Source organism: Zootoca vivipara, chromosome 8 (assembly GCF_965207765.1).
Source record: "Zootoca vivipara chromosome 8, rZooViv2.hap1.1, whole genome shotgun sequence".
In the NCBI taxonomy this organism is placed as follows: Eukaryota; Metazoa; Chordata; class Lepidosauria; order Squamata; family Lacertidae; genus Zootoca; species Zootoca vivipara.
In genome coordinates, this window is record NC_142591.1 from 74,838,218 (window position 1) to 74,856,920 (window position 18,703).

At 45.9% G+C, this 18,703-nt stretch overlaps 1 protein-coding gene across 3 annotated transcripts; it reads right to left on the reverse strand.

Moving 5' to 3' along the window:
- Positions 1-17,369, reverse strand: ANXA13 (annexin A13). 3 transcript variants are annotated; one of them, XM_060277642.2, is made up of 12 exons: positions 16,460-17,369; positions 12,530-12,691; positions 11,498-11,573; positions 9,674-9,768; positions 8,427-8,597; positions 8,282-8,315; positions 8,125-8,204; positions 7,056-7,124; positions 5,381-5,482; positions 2,496-2,571; positions 1,659-1,771; positions 1-356 (listed from the first exon to the last, which is right to left on the reverse strand). In XM_060277642.2, exons 2-12 carry the CDS (start codon positions 12,605-12,607, stop codon positions 237-239), a joined length of 1,014 nt encoding a protein of 337 aa, XP_060133625.2. In that variant the 5' UTR covers positions 12,608-12,691; positions 16,460-17,369; the 3' UTR covers positions 1-236. The 3 variants fall into 3 exon arrangements, with proteins under 3 accessions (XP_060133625.2, XP_034981919.3, XP_088532012.1); XM_035126028.3 differs by lacking the exon at positions 12,530-12,691 and having other exon boundaries at positions 16,460-17,366; XM_088675886.1 differs by lacking the exons at positions 11,498-11,573; positions 12,530-12,691 and having other exon boundaries at positions 16,460-17,365.
- Between the last annotated feature and the right edge of the window lie 1,334 nt (positions 17,370-18,703).

Here is an 18,703-nt window from a genome sequence, read left to right on the forward strand (position 1 = left end):
TCCAATTACTAACATTATGTTGCTGTTTAATGACACTTGGTATCAGCCGCCCGAGGCTGCCTCTTGACTCTGCCCAATGGTAGGGCCAACCTTGCAAAGAATTCTGCTCGTTGCCTTCATTAAAAAACAGCAACCACCTACAACTGAAGTAGTAATCTGCTAGAGCTATTTCAATACTACTTCTTCATGTATATAAGCGTGCCATTCATTTCGGCACCCCTCTTTTCAACAAGGTCTCAGTGCAGCAGGGAGAGCAGCAGCTTCCTGAAATCTCCCGAAGTCTCGGATCGGATGGCTTCGGCCAGAGACCTGCTGTACATCTGCTGAAACCTCTCCTTGATTGTCTGAAGGTCAATCTTGAAAGCAAATGAGAAGAGATTAGGAGTCATGGGTCAAAAGCTTGAAATGCCAGAGCATTCTCTTTGGGACCATAGGTGAGAAATAGCAGGAGAAGATAAGTGAGCTCTCCCGGGACACACACAGTTAACCGGCTGTTGTTTGTGAACCCCAAGCCCTGTCCATATATAGGCAAGGATTGGAGCAAACTATTAAAAAACCCAACTGCTAATTGTGGCAGGAGCATGCCGGGTCCTGACAAAGGAAAGGGGGTCCTTCCGTAGAGTGAGGTATTCTGGGAGACGCAGCTTGAGAGGAAGCCCGCAAAACTGCCGTTTCCCCAGGGTGGTAGACCTTACATTTGTAAATGACTGAAATTACTCTATCAAAAGGAAAGGGGGAGAGAAGCAGTAGCCTATTCAAATCTGGTGGGTGGCTTTAATCATATTTCTGCGTGGGCTATCAGGAGACCTGCAAGGACACCCACTTCCCAATGTATTCAGTGAACATATGAGAGGGTGAGCGGCATTGTGCCCATTTGTCATGCTCCCTGATGCCAATGGGCTCGCTTACTACATTCTGATTACTGCTTATGCCAGGTGCCCTATGGGCATGAATCTGTACTGATATAACCTCCTTATTATTCATTTTAAAATAAATTTATATACTGCTTACATGCCCAGTTTGTTTTTTTATAAAAAAAAATGTGTTTAGAAGGTTGTAACCATTGTAGAATGTTTTGGCTTTTACATTCTGGCAATGATTGCTGCCCTGGGCACCTTTGGGAGGAAAGGCAGGATATTAAACAAACAAACAGACAGACAGAGAAATAAATAAATTGAGATGGCTTCTAGGTGCTTTGAAATCACCATCAAAATCAATTAAAATCACAACGAAACAAGCCTGCCTCCTTAGTGTATGTGTTAGGGGCTCCACAATTCAAGCATCAACATGAAGTCAAAACAATGTTTTCATAGGTCTACTTACATAGGAGACTGCTGGCACAATTAAATCAGGACGTTTTAGTTCAGCGGAATGGTTGCGTAAAGAGGTGTGCTTTTGTGAGCCGGCAGAATGCCAATACTGTTGGGGGACTTTCATATTTCACTTGTGTCCATGAGTGAAAAATCCCACCTTCAAGTTACCACAAGCTGAAAATCATCAGGCCACTGGTGCTAGCAGAGCTACTGCATATTATTAGGTTGACAAGAATGCTACACAAGTCTGTGCTCCCTTCTTTCTATCCGGTCACTTTTAAAGGTGGTACTTACTGCAACGATAACACATCCACACAAGAATTTAAGAATCCCCAAACGGCTTACCTCAGCCCTCGTCACCAGGATGCGAATCAAGGTCTCCTCGTCGGTTCCTGCGCCCTTCATGGACTCATACAGGCGAGTGGCAAAATAGGCTTGGCAGTCCCTGGCACATCTTACTAAAGAAAAACATACCACGAGGGCCCACAATGGTGCCATCGAGAATGAAAATATGCAGCCAATGAATCAGATGCAGAGGGAAAATGACGGTCCGAGTTTCCTCAGGAAGTAGTTACTGGGCAGGGGCAGGGACTACTGTTGATGCAGCTGGCAGGTGAGTGTCGGCCTGAGTTTTGGACCCTGGGTCACCTGGAATAGGTGCTGCTCCTCCTTGCCCCTCCTGTCCCCATGGAACACCCATTCTGTTGGAGTAACTCTGGGGAAGTTACGGTGGCATACATTCCACTGGTTGAACCCCGGCTCAGTCAAGTTGAGCTACACGGGGACATAGGAAGCTGCCTTATACTGAATCTGACCGTTGACCCACTCTAGATCAATATTGTCTACACTGACAGGCAGCAGCTGTCTGGGATTTTAGAGTGGGCTTGGCATGCAGAGCAAATGCTTTACTGCTGAGCCAGGCCCCTCCCCGAGGATCTGCTGGGCTCAGGTGAGACAAGCCGACCCACCTATTCCAAGCTCCACTCATCCCGGAGTTTGAATTGTGCTATCAAGGCAAATTATAATTTTAGAAGGGGCTGCATCAGAGGGGCTTCGGGTTCCAGAATATGATCCCATATAGTTTTCCCCCTCCCCACTCATGATTTTATTCAGTGTAGCAAATAGAGTCACTTCAATTGATGATGATTTTGTAAAGAAATATTAAAAAGTCTTTGTTTTTACCAAGCGTTAGATAGGCCTTCTCAAGGTCTCCAGAAGTTTCGCTCTTAATGGCATCTTCAATATCTTTGCCAGTCAGCTACGGTGCAATAAACAAATAAATCTCATAACTGCTCTTTGTAGTGCAGAGGTTAGACCAGAGATACCATGTGGCATTGCCACTGCTTTTTGGGGGGCGGGGAGGGCAAGGGTTCCTGCTCTTTCCCCTTTAGCCTGGTCCTAAAAATGTATGCTGTCAGTGGGAAGGTGGGGAAAGGAAGAACGCAGCAACTTGCCTGCTTAGTGTAGGTGTAGTGAAATATGGACCACATATAAATGCCATCTCCAACTCCTCGAAAGATTCCATCAACGGTGTCTCCGAAATTTTTTACAAAAGACTTGGGAAGACAGGCGAATTAATATCAGTGTACAGTAGTGCCTCACAAGACAAATTTAATTCATTCCGCGAGTCAATTCGTTTTGCAAAAAATTCATCTTGTGAATCGCGGTTTCCCATAGGAATGCATTGAAATTTCTTTTTTTGCCCATAGGAACACATTAATTAAATTTCAATGCATTCCTTTGGGAAACCGCAATTCGCAAGACGAATTTTTCACAAAACGAATTCGTCTTGCAAGTCACCATCAGATTGCAAGACACATTCGCCTTGCGAAAAATTCGTCTTGCAGGGCATTCGTCTTGCGAGGTACCACTGTACTGGAAGAAGCAAAGATCACCAGTGTTGAAGCAATGATTCTTCAACATCAACTTCGTTGGACTGGTCATGTTGTGCGGATGCCTGATGATCGTCTTCCAAAGCAACTACTCTATTCCAAACTTAAAAATGGAAAGCGTAATGCTGGTGGTCAACAAAATAGGTTTAAAGAATGTCTCAAGGCAAATCTAAAAAATTGTAGTATAAACACTGACAACTGGGAAACACTGGCCTGTGAGTGCTCCAGTTAGAACAGCCTTTACCAAAGGTGTCATGGGCTTGAAGACACTCAAACTCAGGACGCAAGGGAGAAACGTGCTAAGAGGAAGGCATGCTTGGCAAATCCACACCGTGATCAACTCCCACCTGGAAACCAATGTCCCGGCTCTGGAAGGATGTGCGGATTCAGAATTGGCCTCCACAGTCACTTACAGACTCATTGTTAAAACCGTGTTTGTGGAAGACAATCTTACTCGGCTACGAGTGGTCGTCAAAAAAACAAAAGGGGGGGACTCTGCAATTCAAGCATACACATAAAATCATAGAAGCACAGAGTTGGAAGGGATCTTGAGGGTCATCTAGCCCAACCCCTTGCAATGCAAGAATCACAGCTAATCTCTGCTCAAAAACTTCCAATGATGAGGAGTCCACCACCTCCTGAGGCTGTCCATTCCACTGTTAAACAGTTCTTACCAACAGAAAGTTCTTCCTAATGTTTCGTCAGAATCTCCTCCCTTTGCTACCGGCCTAAATCCTGTCACTGATTTTGAAGCTCTGCTTAAATATAACCGAAATTCCACCTTAACTATTAAAAACAAAAACCTGGCAGCCGGCTCCGAATTCTAGCTTTTTCACAAAAGATATTTTGTGTAAAAGCCAGGCCACCTTCTACCAGTCAGTTGGCTACTTTAGCGAGCAGTCAGGGGTGAAGAACTTGTGAGCTCGAGGCGAGCCTTATTTTTAGAGTCTAATGTATTTGCTTAAGCAAAAAGAGGTGTTTAAATAACTTTAAACTTAATCTAAATAGGCTTAGGGTTTAGTTAAAACAACACTTTTTGAAATTACATATTATCCCAGCCTTCCTCGAAGGAGGTGGGTAGCTGAACTAACTGCCACAAAAATGACCCATATTATTTTCCTGTTTCCCTTTCTCTCCTCTTCCTCCCTTGCCTGTCCTGGGTTAAATTAAGGATTAATTCACCACTGGATGGGTGGGACCTTATTGTACACTGGTGGTGGTGGTATATTAGTAGCATTCAGCAAAGTGGAAATGGCCCTTCTTCACACAGTGAAGGATTTAACTGTGGAATTTTCCACTGCAGAGGTAGCAGCCTTGTATTGAGTCAGACCATTGCTCCACCTAGCTCAGTCTTGTGGACACTGACTGACAGGGTCTCTCCAGGATTCCAGACAGGTGTCTTTCCCCAGCCCTACCTGGAGATGCTAGGGATCGAACCTGGGACCTTTCTTGTTGCAAAGCATTTGCTCTGCCACTGAGCTATGTGTGGCGCTTTTCAACAAGAGGTAGTGATGTCCACCAACCTGGGCAGCTGTAAAAGGTGTCATGTCGGATGCAGCAATCCAAGGCTGCTAGTCATAATATGCCTCTGAATACCAGTTGCTAGGAATCACAACTGGGGAGAGTGTTGCTGTCCTGCTTGGGAGCTTGTGGCAGATATCCAGTTGGCCACCGTGAGAACAAGACGCTGGGCTTTTCTTCTCTCCACATTGGTGGAGCTGTGTCTTCATCATGGAATTCGTGGTCTTCAAGACATTGTTGGATTCCAACCTTCACGAGCCTGCATTGGTTTCCCAAACTTGGGTCTCCAGTGGTTGTTGGACTACAACTCTCACCACCACTAGCGAGCAGGACCATCCCAGGGATGATGGGAGTCCAACAACAGCTGGAGACCCAAGTTTGGGGAAACCCTGGCCTACATGGTCAATGCTCAAAGGTGATGAGGGTTGGAGTTCAGATGCAGGTTCTCATTGGTCATGGCCACCAGCCAACACAACAGTTTAACATTGTATCACACAGGCATACAGAAAAGCAGCTCAGTGTGCAGATTCTTCATTGCAGGGATAGCAACTGCATTTCAAAGCTAGACGCTCGACCAATATTTTACCCACTGGCAGCACTAGCATGGAGCCTCAGGTGAAGTATCAGTTGCCACAACAGAACAAGGGTACTCACATGTTTGTAGGCTTCAAAGGTAGCCCTCAACTGCATGTAGCTTCTCTTCGCCAAGACATCATTGAAAGCCAGCTCGTCAGTTCCCCAACAGCCTTCTCCTGCCTCAGAGATGGAGGACCACTATAACTATCGGTTTTGTGACATATCCACTGAGAACAGGCTAAGAATTTAAACTACAGGAATATAAATACAGGTCAAGCTTGGTTTGTGTTTTTTTTTGTGTGTAGAGAGATTAGGCAATGTTGATTCTGTCAATTTTGCTTTCCCCAAGTTTCCCCAATAAGAAGTTCGGTTCTCCACATTTTCACATAAGTTCGCAGATTTTTTTTAGGTTCATGCGAAAATTCCTGAGACTATTTTTCCAAATACGGTACACAGGTTTGCCTAATATACAGATTTTTGCAAAGCCGTTTTCTCTAAGATAATGCATTTGGGGGCGTATGTTTTTTTCACCAATGTGCATTTTTAAAGCAGAGTCTACCCTCGTATATGCGTTTTTGGTACACATTGCTCGGCTGGAGAACTGCGCCGCAAAATTTAGAGGTGCGTGAATTTCAAAGGACGGCTGTTTTTCAGTCCGCATATTGTTTCAGGATGCGCGAATCACGTAGGTTCACAGTTAAACCTGAACTGAATCAATTTCTGCCCCATGTCTGGTAGAGATAGAATGGCCACAGGCCCTCTTTCAACAGGAGAACAGCCAGACCTCTGTTAAAGGATCCAAGTCCAGTTTAAAGATAAAGATCCATGAGAAAGAAATGCAGGAGCTTCAAAATTGCTCATCGGCCAGTAGCACCCGGGCAGCAGACTGAGGAGGCATGCAGACCACCTCCTCACAGGCTTCCCTGCTATGATGAGCTAGACGTATTGTATTCCTCTGTTTAAATTTTAATTATTTCTAAATTTGCACCTGTACCAGTTAGCACATATCAGGTGTTCCTGTTCGTTTGTTCATTTTGCAGATCTCTGCTTACTCTTGACCTCTTCTTTGGGCAATGCATATCTATTTTTTAGAAAGTGGCAACCCCAAGGGAAGGATCGGCTTCTCTGTGAGGACAGTTTGGCAATGGGATAAGTATGCAAGGAAGCTTTTAGCTGATGGTGAATATTAAGAGTTTGCTTAATTGGAATTGGTGGGCGGTTGGCTGTACCAAAGCACCTGGAATGCAAATCACACCCGACAGCAGGTCAGAAGGAGAAACACTCTAGAGACCCTCCAAGTGTCCGTATTTTTCAGGGGCAGTCCCAGATTTTCAGAAGCCGTTCCGGTTTCTGATTTGATCCCAGAATGTCCCGCTTTTCCTTAGGACCTGCCTATTTTCATTGAGAAATGTTGGAGGGCATGGATAGGATGCCCTTATTTTCATCGGAGAAATGTTGGAGGAGATGTTTTCATTGGAGAAATGTTGGAGGGCATGGATAGGATGTCCCTATTTTCGTCGGAGAAATGTTGGAGGGCATGCACTCTCCGTTGCTTGTTCTATAGAGAATGCACCTGGAGAGCTGGGGAAGCACCTGTTTGGGGATCCAGCTGGGAAGATAGCTTGGAATTTCAATGTGTTGAGGCTGATAGCAGGGTACCATGCTGTCTGCCTGTGTGATTGCTTCAGAACCCTAATAATAATAATAATAAAAGCTGCTCCACCTGTTTATGTTATATCATTATTGTGCTTACTTCATAGAGATCCTTGGCATCTTTCTGAGCCAGGTTTTCATTAGTCTCCATTCCTTGATCTCTGCTAGCCTGGGGGGGGGGGGTAAACGACAGCCCGTTAAGAAAAAGCACAAACAAAGAACAGGTTGTTTTCTTTCTAATATGGAAGGTCCCCCCTGCCCTGGGCTAGTGGAAATGGTATTTAGCATTCCTCAGCTCTACCCTCTGATTTCAAAACCCTTCTTCTTAATTTCAGGTCTGAAGCTTCTACTTGTTGGTGAGGGAGTTAACCCCATAACTTATTCGTTTGCTCCAGAATTGAGTCCTGCCATTGAAACTTAAGCTGGTGAACTCCAGCGCGAATTCCCAGAGTGGCTTAACAGTCCCTCTTTCCTGGGGAACTCTAGGAATTGTAGCTCTATCAAGGGAACAGGGTCTCCTAACAAGTTTCAGCACCCTTAATGAACTACAGTTCCCAGGATTCCTTAGGGGAAGCCATGACGGTTTAAAGTGATATGATACTGCTTTGAGAATGTATAGTGCAGATGGACTGGGAATGCACAACCAAACAGAACAATTTCCACACAATTTAGTGTTGCAGTGGTGGTGTGCATTGTCAAGATTCTCCAGAACAGAGGTGAGCAAACAGTGATGGCTCTGGAAAAATGGCTGGTGTAGATGAAGCACCCTTTATTCTGAAAACTTTAAAAGCCATCTGACAAAGAGACGCGTCAGTTTTTATGCTGCCCTCTAGTGAGTGTTGACAAGCAAAGCTGGAAACAAGACACACAAATCTGGTTCTTTCCCTGTTGTTTCCTCCCTTTTGTTTTGCCCCGTAAGATAAACCCGCTGCACCCCTTGAGCGTTCTCCACTCAGCAGTAGCTTGAAGGAACAAAGGAGACCAGGAAACCCATCTGTATTAAGTAGAATGAGATGGTAGCAATATGACACCCCAATCTGCCGTGCCGCGGAGCTTTTGCCAGTTTTGGGGTGACCCTGCTGCAAAAGAGCACCCCAATGGCAGACAGGTGTCCCCAGGACTCAGGTTCTCCCCCTCTGTGATAAAGAAACAGCCCAACCCCTCCTCACCTTCAACACAGAGAGGAGTATCTTCCTCACTGACCCGCTGGTATCGCTTTTGACGTCGGATTCCAGGTCCCTGTCAAAGACTTTGAAGAAAAGGAAGAGAGTGACTGCTCAGGCCTTTTCACTCAAGCAGGAGTTCTTGAAATAGGACATGACTTACTCCTTTGGTAGGCAGATTTTATGGCTAAAATTTGCTGGGAGAGAGAAAAGAAAAACAGGTGGTTTTCCTGGAGGAGCTGTTTTTTCTCTGTGGTTATCTAGTTAAAAGACATTTAAAAATGATGCTGAAGCCCGGGTGGTCCTACCTGGTTGACCCGTGTGCACAGGATCTCAATCAGGACCGTCTCGTCTGTCCCCACCCCTTTTATTGCCTTCCGAAGCTGCCTGGCCTCATAGTCGCATGGCTGGTCCAGCAGGGCCAGGGCAGTCTTTTCGAAATCCCCACTCAGCTCTCCTTTCAGCACTTCTCCCAGATCCTAAAAAAACCCGTAAGGGAAAAATAATAATCACAAGCCATCCTTTAAGTCACAGAAAATAACACCTTGCACAGGTCAAGAGGACAGGAGGAGAATCAGTGGGACTTGCTAAAATGTGCAAGTCTGAATCAAATAAGTGCTGGTGATGTAATGAGGTAGAGGGTACATTTCATCATATGTGGTGGACTTGTTAAAGGGTAAAAGAGTATTGGGAAATGATATATAATGAATTGAAAAAAAATGTTTAAAAGTACCTTTCCAAAAAAGTCAGTGCTTTTTGTTGGGGATAACTCAGAGGGAAATTCCCAGGTGTTAAAAAATATTCTTTATGTATGCTACTAATACGGCCCGTGTTTTGTTTGCCCCAAAATGGAGAATGAGCGAGGCCCCAACCAAAGAAGAATGGCAACTTAAACTGATGGAATACACACAGCTTGCAAATTCAACATACAGAATATGAGAACAAGAAGAACATATATTCAGAGAAGACTGGAAAATGTTTACTGATTATATGGGTGAATATTGTGTGCATTTAAAAACGCTGGTACCATTAAGATAAATTCAGCAGTGTAAATTGGTTTTGATGGTGTAACAATGGACTACTGAATGGTTCAGATCATGTAAAATATGCAGGGATGTATGGCATGCAAAATGAACCATGGAAAGAGAAGAAAGGAAATCATTGACTTAAGGTTGTCTAAATGGATATTTTGAAATGTAAATTAGAAAAATTTAATAAAAACTATATATATATATAAAGGAAGAGGACTGGTGGGAACAGTGGATGGGTGCTGTGATGATGATGGTGATAATTGTCATTTATTTATTTATTTATTTATTTATTCATTCATTCATTCACCGCCCATCTGGCTGGGTCTCCCCAGCCACCCTGGGTGGCTTCCAACAAAACATTAAAATACACTAATCCATCAAACATTAAAAGCTTCCCTAAACAGGGCTGCCTTCAGATGTCTCCTACAAGTCTAGTGCACAGCTGACAGCAGGGGTGGAGAACCTTTTGCGCTCTCGGGGGCCACATTCTCTTCATTTCAAGGGCCATACATCCACAACAATACCTTGCCATATATGGCTTGGTACTTCTGCTTCATTTGCTGTCTCTGGTCTGATGAACGGTTGGACAAGATCTCAATAATGACTTTTTCATCCGTCCCTGTAAAATATGAATGCAAAGGAGGACGTCAGCATGAAAACAATCTTTTTTGTAAAGTGGAGAGGGGGTGGACGGTTATCCCTCTCTTCCCAATCTGAGAGTTTAGGCCTAGCACTGAATGGATGTTGCATACGTAGCCATAAATCAGATATAAGGTAGAGGTAAAGGACCCCAGGATGGTTAAGTCCAATCAAAGGCAACTATAGGGTGCAGCGCTAATCTTCACTTTCAGGCTGAGGGAATTGGCATTTGTCCACAGACAGCTTTCCAGGTCATGTGGCTAGTATGACTAAACCACTTCTGGTGCAACGGGACACCATGACGGAAACCAGAGTGCACGGAAATGCCGTTTACCTTCCCACCGCAGCAGTACCTATGTATCTACTTGCACTGGTGTGCTTTCGAACTGCTAGGTTGGCAGGAGCAGGGACAGAGCAACGGGTATTCACCCCATCACATGGATTCGAACTGCTGAACTTATGATTGGCAAGCCCAAGAGGCTCATTGGTTTAGACCACAGTGCCACCTGCATCCCCTAAATCAGATACGGGGACTCTGTGGACCTCTAGATGGTGTTGAACTCCAACTGCCACCAACCCATGCCAGCATGGCCAACAGTCAGGCATGATGGGAATTAAGGAGGGCCACTGAAATTAATGGCGCTAAGTAAGTCAAGTTGATTAATTTCAATGGGTCTACTCTGAGGGGATCGAACACTGGCAACAACCGTGTTGAGGGCCTCACATTCGTCATCTTTACAATAAATAGTTGTGATGAATTCAGTTGATGTCTCATGATCTACGCCACAAATTACTCAAAGCATCTTTGAATGCAAAGTTTTCCTGTGAATGACATGCCTGCTTCTCCTATTGATCAAATCTCACCAATATTTGCAGTTATTCAGGCACGTGAGCCTGTGTAACTGCTGTGTATTTGTACATAAACACCAGCTTAACAGAGTTCCAGATTGATGTTTATTTTTTCATTGGGAAGTGCCAATGAGGTAGACTTCCACTAAAACGTGAGCTGAATTGATTTTCCCTCCTTCCCCTAATGGCAAAAGGCATTTTTATATTAAAAAGGTGCATAAAATGTTGACTACCAATTTGGTGGCCTCCACAACCTCACAACGGTCGTATTCATGCCATGCATTTAAAATGCTGCGGTACCACTTTAAACAGTCATGACTTCACTCAAAGCATTATGGGAGCTGTAGTTTGTTAAGGGTGCTGAGAGTTGTTAAAGTAAAAAAAGGTAAAGGACCCCTGGATGGTTAAGTCCAGTTAAAGGCAACTATGGGTTTGTGGCACTCATCTTGCTTTTCAGGTTGAGGGAGCTGGCCTTTGTCCGCAGATAGCTTTCTGGGTCATGTGGCCAGCATGACTAAACCGCTTCTGGCACAACGGAAATACTGTGACAGAAACCAGAGCACATGGAAACACCGTTTACTTTCCCGCCGCAGCGGTACCTATTTATCTACTTGCACTGGCGTGCTTCCAAACTGCAAGGTTGGCAGGAGCTGGGACAGAGCAACGGGAGCTCACCCCATTGAGCGGATTCAAACCACCAACTTTCTGATTGGCAAGCCCAAGAGGCTCAGTGAGTTAGACCACAGCACCACCCACATCCACTGTCCCCCCCCATCTAAACAAGAGTGCCTTGTTTTGCGGCAGGGTTTGGTCCTCTGCATGAGATTCTTGCCATGCAGGGTAAGTAGCAGCATTCTTACCCATCCCTTTGCAAGCTTTATGGACCTTTTTGGCATCTCGCTCGGCATCAAAATCGTGGTGGCGCCGAATAGTTGGCTAAGAAACAGAGGACATCATTAAATGATGGGGGTGACCATATTGCTCCCCCCCCCTACAGTTGTCTTTCTTTCTCTATTTATATACCATAAAAATATGAAGGTGCTTTTACAACACAGAAAAATGTACAAAGACTACCAACTATTATGGAAAGGTGTTAATTGCCTATTAGGGTTGCCAGACTCAATAGTGGACAGGACTTCTGTGCCTTTAATTGCCCTGCTCTCTTTTGAGTCTGGAAACCTTAAAGAGAAACCAGCAGACCCTTTGTTTAATTTCCAGTCAAAGGGTCCGCTGGTTTCTCTTTAAGGTTTCCAGACTCAAAAGAGAGCAGGGCAATTAAAGGCACAGAAGTCCTGTCCACTATTGAGTCTGGCAACCCTACTGCCTATAGAAGCTTGGCAGCATAGAAAAATTTTCAGCAGGCATTTGAGGGTTAAACCAGAAGGCACCTCCCATTGCCCTGTCTTTACAGCTGCAAGGGACACATTCCGAGCCTGACCAGCCACACCTACCCAAACACTCACCTGTAGGGTTGTCTGTAGGTTAGCATCATCCCAGACCCGGAGATTTCATTTTGTGTGGATTTCTCCTAATACTATACAGTATACACATTTTTGCATGTGATTTTGCCTCATGTATGCATTTTTGCAAATCTATTTTCTCTAATATGATATGCTATTTTCACTAATATATGCAGGGCTTTTTTTCCCCAGCCAGAGCTCAACTCCAGAACCTCTCAGGTAGGCGCCATTGCCATCTAAGAGAACAAGCGAGAAGTTCATTGTGAAATCTGACACCACTTTTACTAGAAAAATAGCATTCAATATATTTATGAAATTTTGTAAGCGCTACTTGGTTGCAAAATCATATGGCAAAACTGGGGAGAATCTTGAAGGATGGCTGTGTTGTGGTTCTCACGTGGTTTTGGAAAATGTGGAATTAGGTAGGCTCACCTTTAAATATGAACTGAATTTCTCCTCTGATCTGTTCTCTGGAGTCCTTGTAAGAGATGAATCACACATCCCATGCATCCATACTCACACATCATAATGAGAGGCATTGAACTAGATGAATAATATTGACTGAAACTGCGTCAATAAGTCAACCAGGAAATCCTGAAGACATGAACAGCAAATGTCTCATTTATGTTTCAACAAATACAGTTTGATGGCAGAAGATTAGCTTAGGCAAATCAAGGCTGACAAGATTAATTGTCCATTGACTTGGGTTTAATTATTAATTGTATTAGGAGTTTCTAGACTTAAGGTGTTTTTTGGGGGGGGGGGCTGTGCTGATGGGAGTTGTAGTCCAGACACCTGAAGATTGCCAGCTTGTTGAAGGCTGTCCTGGAGAGCAGAATTAACATGGGGCTACATGGGCCCTATAGCAAAACTGTATTTGATGGTAGCAATCCCAAACCCATCCCATCCCACTATAAAATGTGGGTGCTGGGTGACTGTTCTGGAACAAAAAAAGGGTTGTGTAGGTGAGAACACAGGAAACTGCCTTACATCAGGACAGATTATTTGCCCATCCAGCTCAGTGCTTTCTGGCAGAAGCTCTCCAGGATTTTGGCTCTGCTTTGTTTTTCTATTACCGTGTTTCCCCCTTTTTAAGACACCGTCTTATTCTTTTTTTTACTCAAAAAAACCCACGGTGTCTTATTTTCAGGGGATGTCTTGTACCTTAAGGCCTCCTCAGAGGGGCCAGGCAGCTGGCTCGGGGTGCTGCTGGGCGCTCTGTGCGGTGCTGCTGCAGCAGCCGGTTCCAAGCACCAAGGCAGCAGGCTGCTGGCTCAGTGCTCCGCCTGGTGCTGCTGGGCGTTTCGAGCGCTCGGCGCTGCGGAGCGCTCCGCTCTGCAGCCGCCGGTTCCGGTGGCGGGGCGGCCGGCAAAAAAAAAAAAATTAAAGAGGCCAGGCCGCTGTGCTCCTGTAAAAAAAAACCCATGCTCCTGTAATAAGGGATCAAAGTAGGAACGAGAAGCACATAAGGAGCTGGAAAACGCGTGGGACAAAGATCCTGACTTGATCACAGCATCCCCCCGGTGAAATCAGGCTGGGGGAGAGGGGATCCCATCAGGAGGATCGAGAGATCCTAGGGAACCCGATCGAAGCGGCAGGAAAAGGAAGGCAGGATCCATCGGGCGGGAAGTGAGGCGGCGCTAGGACCCGGCGGCTCCTTTGTTTGGGGCGGGCGGGGTGAGGGAGGGGGCGAGGGAGGAGGAGGGGAGGCGAGGGAGGGAGGGAGGAAGCTCGATGGCGGCGGCGGCGGCAGCAGAAACGGCGACGGAGGGTCCCCTGCTTCCCGCCGCCGCCTGCCGCCACCTCCGGGCCCGCGGGCAGGGCGGGCGCGCTCACCTGTCTCGGCTGCGGTCGGCCCGGCCCTCTCCACCCAGGCGCTCCAGCTCTGCCCCGCGAAGTCATCGAGATTCGGCAGCCGCCGATCCACAGCAGCCATTGCTGCTGCTGCTACCACCGCCGCGCGTCCACGCACCGCCATCACCGCACGGGAACGCGCAGCCCTCCCCGCTGGCCGCGCTCCGCTCTGCAGCCGCCGGTTCCGGTGGCGGGGCGGCCGGCAAATAAATAATAATAAAGAGGCCAGGCCGCTGCGCTCTGCCCGGCGCTGCGGAGCGCTCTGCTCTGCAGCCGCCGGTTCCGGTGGCGGGGCGGCAGGCTGCCTCGGGCAGGCAAAAAAAAGAGGGGCCAGGCTGCTGGCGCGGGCGCTCCAGGCGTTCGCTGCTGCAGCAGCAGCCGGTTCCAGGCCCCTCTGGCTGGCTGGGTCCCGCTGGCTGGCTGGGGCGCTCGACGGTCTCGTTCTACAAGGCATGGAGGTATGCCTTATTTTCGGGGGGTGTCTTATGTTTCACTAATGCTAAAAAATGCTGCCATGGCTTACTCTCTGACTACGTATTAAAAAAGGGGAAACACGGTAACTGGAGATACCAGGGAATCAACCCTGGGACTTTTCGAATGCAAAACGTGAGCGTCACAACTCAGCTATGAGCCCACCCTGCCCACGACTTACTTCCAGGTGGTTTTTCCTACCGGGATTTCCCCTCTCTTCTCAGTTAAAACTAAGATATCAGAAGTGAACTCCTCTGGGACAAAGGTTGGGGAATGAATGCAGGAAGCAAGCAGTAGGTGCAAGGAGTATTTGGCTCTGGTCACATGCATGTCCCTTTTGTTAAAATAACCAGACCCCCATCTCCTGTGTTATACATAATCGGGGCAGATTCAGGTTTAAATAAATAGGCAAAGGTAAAGGACCCCTGGATGGTTAAGTGCAGTCAAAGGCGACTATGGGGTTGTGGCGCTCATTTCACTTTCAGGCCAAGGGAGCTGCCGTTTGTCCACAGGCATCTTTTCAGGTCATGTGGGCAGCATGACTAAACCGCTTCTGGCGCAACGGGACAACTATTTATCTACTTGCAATGGTGTGCTTTTGAACGGCTAGGTTGGCAGGAACTGGGACAGAGCAGTGGGAGCTCACCCCGTCATGGGGATTCGAACTGCCGATCTTCTGATGGCAAGCCCAAGAGGCTCAGTGGTTTAGACCGCAGTGCCACCTGTGACCCATATCTCCTGGCATTATTCCTAGTTTGACTGTAGTCCCATTCACCCATTCATTCCATCTCTATGTGCACAGGAAATGTGTGTATTGGAGGCAGCAGAAATGTGTGTATTGGAGACCAAACTGTGTCCATTAATCCCATCCTTGATGCAACTGTGCCCACCAGCTGAGGTTCTGCTTGCAGGCTTCCCACTGACATCTGGTTAGCCACTGTGAGAACAGGTTTCTCTTTCTAGATAAAGCTTTTGCGATAACTGAATCCACAAGGCTTTTGTTCATCTTTCTCTGCTAATCCCCATGAGTCAACTATTTCCCCAGAGATGGTCCAGATAATCTGTGTGCCCATACTGACCCCACCCTTAATATACCATTTACTAAACTCTGATAGACTTGACTTCTGCAGAGTGTTAACGTTCAGAATTCATAAAAGTCTAGATTGTTAACAATGTAATGTTAAGAAGCAACCCTCTGCATTAATATAATTTTCCGATTCCCCTTTATTTATTTCCGCTTGCGGTAACTCCAAGGAGCCAAAAGAGCTTATAAAGAAGAACCAAAAGTGCCTTTTGGGGAGCATGAGAAGCTGGCATAAGCAAACCAGTTTAAGTTAAGCCGGTGTAAAGTTACACCAGATCCAAACCCTTGTTCAGCAACAGGGTTGCTGCTGCTCTGGCTAAGCCTGGCAGAGGGAAAACAAGACTTTGAAATACAGTGGTACTTTGGGTTACAAACACCTCGGGTTACAAACACTTTGGGTTACAGACTCTGCTAACCCGGAAGTAGTACCTCGGGTTAAGAACTTTGACCCAGTATGAGAACAGAAATAGCACAGCGGCGGCGGCAGCAGGACATCCCATTAGCTAAAGTGGTACCTCAGGTTAAGAACGGACCTCCGGAACAAATTAAGTTTGTAACCAGAGGTACCACTGTAGTCTTCAGTGCCAGATGGGCAGGTCAAGTGACCAAGCAAAACAGGCTTAGGACCTAGGCTACGTCCCTCCCCTTGGGAGGCTTATAGTGGCCTGGCTCAGCCAGTTTGGGATGCTTCCATATCTTTGGCTGAATCCAAGGCTTTCCCCCCTCAGCCGGAACTCACAGGAACTCAGTTCTGTCACCTCTCAGGTGGGCGCCATTGCCATTATAAAAGAGCAGGGAGGCCTTCAGGCAAGTTCTGACACCTCTTTTTCTAGAAAAATAGCACTGGCTGATTAAAACGGGTCCCTTTAGCGTTATGTCTGTAGGCTGCAGATATGAAAAAAATGGATCTTTGGACCCCATAGTGAACAAAAGGGAAGAGGAAGATTACTTACATGAAAGTTGCCCATTTCTCCTTAGAACGCAGGGACGTTGTTGTCTAATAAGGCAGGTGTCTCTTAATATCCAGGTTTTATGCTTTTACAGTTCCGGGATTAATAAATAACCCATGGCACCATTTTAGTCATTTAATCCATAAGTGATTGTTTGCACCATCTCTTTCTTAATACTTAGGGGCCATAAAAAAAGAGAGGAAAAACTTGTGTTTTGAGTACTGTAGTTATCTAAAGGTGCTACATTTATTCGAACAGATTAGGGAGGAGATTCCCTCAGTTCCACACAGAGAAACACCTCCCTGGAAAAGCGTCATGGCAGAAGGAAGACCAAACTGGCTCCATTCATGGATCAGGGAAGGAGCAGCTCTCGAGAGCTTTGCCAATGTGTGGCGTAGATAAAATCGGGCAGACTCTCTCATCATACTTCTAAAAGCTGGGGCTATCGCAATGAAGCTGAAAGGACAGACAAAAGGAAGCCCACCCAGCACACAGTTAAACTGTGGAATCGGATCCCACAAGATGCAGCAATGGCCACAAACCTGGATGGCTTTAGAAGGGAATTAGGCAGAAATTCATGGACAAGGTTGTCAATAGCTACAAGCCATGATGGCTTTAAGTTTTCCCTTCGCCGTTGGAGGCAGTATGCCTCTCAACAGGGGTGACCTGCCTGAGGTAAAACAGTAAGGTCCCACCCCCGGCTGTCTGCCACCCCCCTGCAAATGTTAATATTGGAATTTGTCACACAATCCTCAAGCAAATGTTTTCCAGGTTGTATTCATAGGTGAGGCTAATTGGTGTTATCGAAAAAGCAAACAGAGCGTACCTGTGGAAGCCTGTACTAGACCACAGTGAGCATTGCTGTCGGTTATTAATTGACCAAGTATATGGGAAGAGTTTGTGCTATGCTGAATTTTCAAGGCTAATGAGTGAAGAAGTAATCATAGGGTAAGGACTCTGGGATGGGGTATTTTGGAGTGCAAAGAAATTTGCATATATATATATATATATATATATATATATATATATATATATATCCTGTTTCTCCAAAAATAAGACGTAGCCATAAAATAAGCCATAGCAGGATTTTTAAGCATTCAAGGAATATAAGCCATACCCTGAAAATAAGCCATAGTAATAGGCAGTTTAATCTTGGTTAAACTGTACCATACTTACGTAATAAAAAAATAAGACATCCCCTGAAAATAAGCTATAGTGTTGTTTTTTAAGGAAAAATAAATATAAGACGGTGTCTTATTTTCAGAGAAACACGGTATATATATTTACACGCATATGCCCTTGGCTTTGCTAAGTTCTTACCAGAACGTTTCTTTGCCCTTATACTCTCACTGATGCACAAACACAATTACAGTACATATTGTTCAATTGTGTTTAGAATTCCCCTCCACTGCCTGTGTACAGCAAGGTTTAGGGAAATTATTTGCCCATGGCTAGACAGCTCTGTTTGCATATTACCTGCATAATCTTGTCTTTACATGGCAGATAATCACTTCTCAAAGGAAGGAAGGAAGGAAGGAAGGAAGGAAGGAAGGAAGGAAGGAAGGAAGGAAGGAAGGAAGGAAGGAAGGGTGGCCTAAAACAGGGCAACTTCTAGTAACAGGCCAATCTTGGCCCACCAGTCTTCCTCATTTGGCCGGTGAGGTCATTTTGAGCAAGCCATACCCACCTCCTCTGCACCTGTTGTCATACAGGTAAGGGCAGGGCTTGTCTAAGTCCACTTTGTGCAGCTCCCAAAGCGTCACACAACCCACTGGTTGCCAGGAGCCTTTGAAGCACTGCAAAAAAGTGAGAACTCAGCACTAAGCAGGATTGCTTCCTTTTCACACTGACCCAGGGAGACTCTGCTGAGCTTGGGCACAGGGAGCCTTCTGGTGTGCCTGAACTCAGTGGTCAGCAGAATCGCTCGCTCCTCTCATGGGAGAGGAAATGACCGATCCAGTTTCCTGCTGGACTCAGGAGAGTGATCGGGGGTGCCAGTTTCCTGCAGTTTCCCCCACCCTTTTAAAGCAAGCTATAAGCAAGCATAAATCTCACCAATAGGTAAAGTAAAAACATCTAATAACTTCCGTCAAAGTAGTCTGAAGGATGATGGCAATAAGACCTAGCATCACCTGCCCCCCCCATAAAAATCCCTCCATCTTTTATGACTCAGAACAAAAAGGTGAAAAGGTCCCAAGAATTCTTCTGGAAGCAGCAGTTTTAGAACACGCTTACCTGCCCCTACTT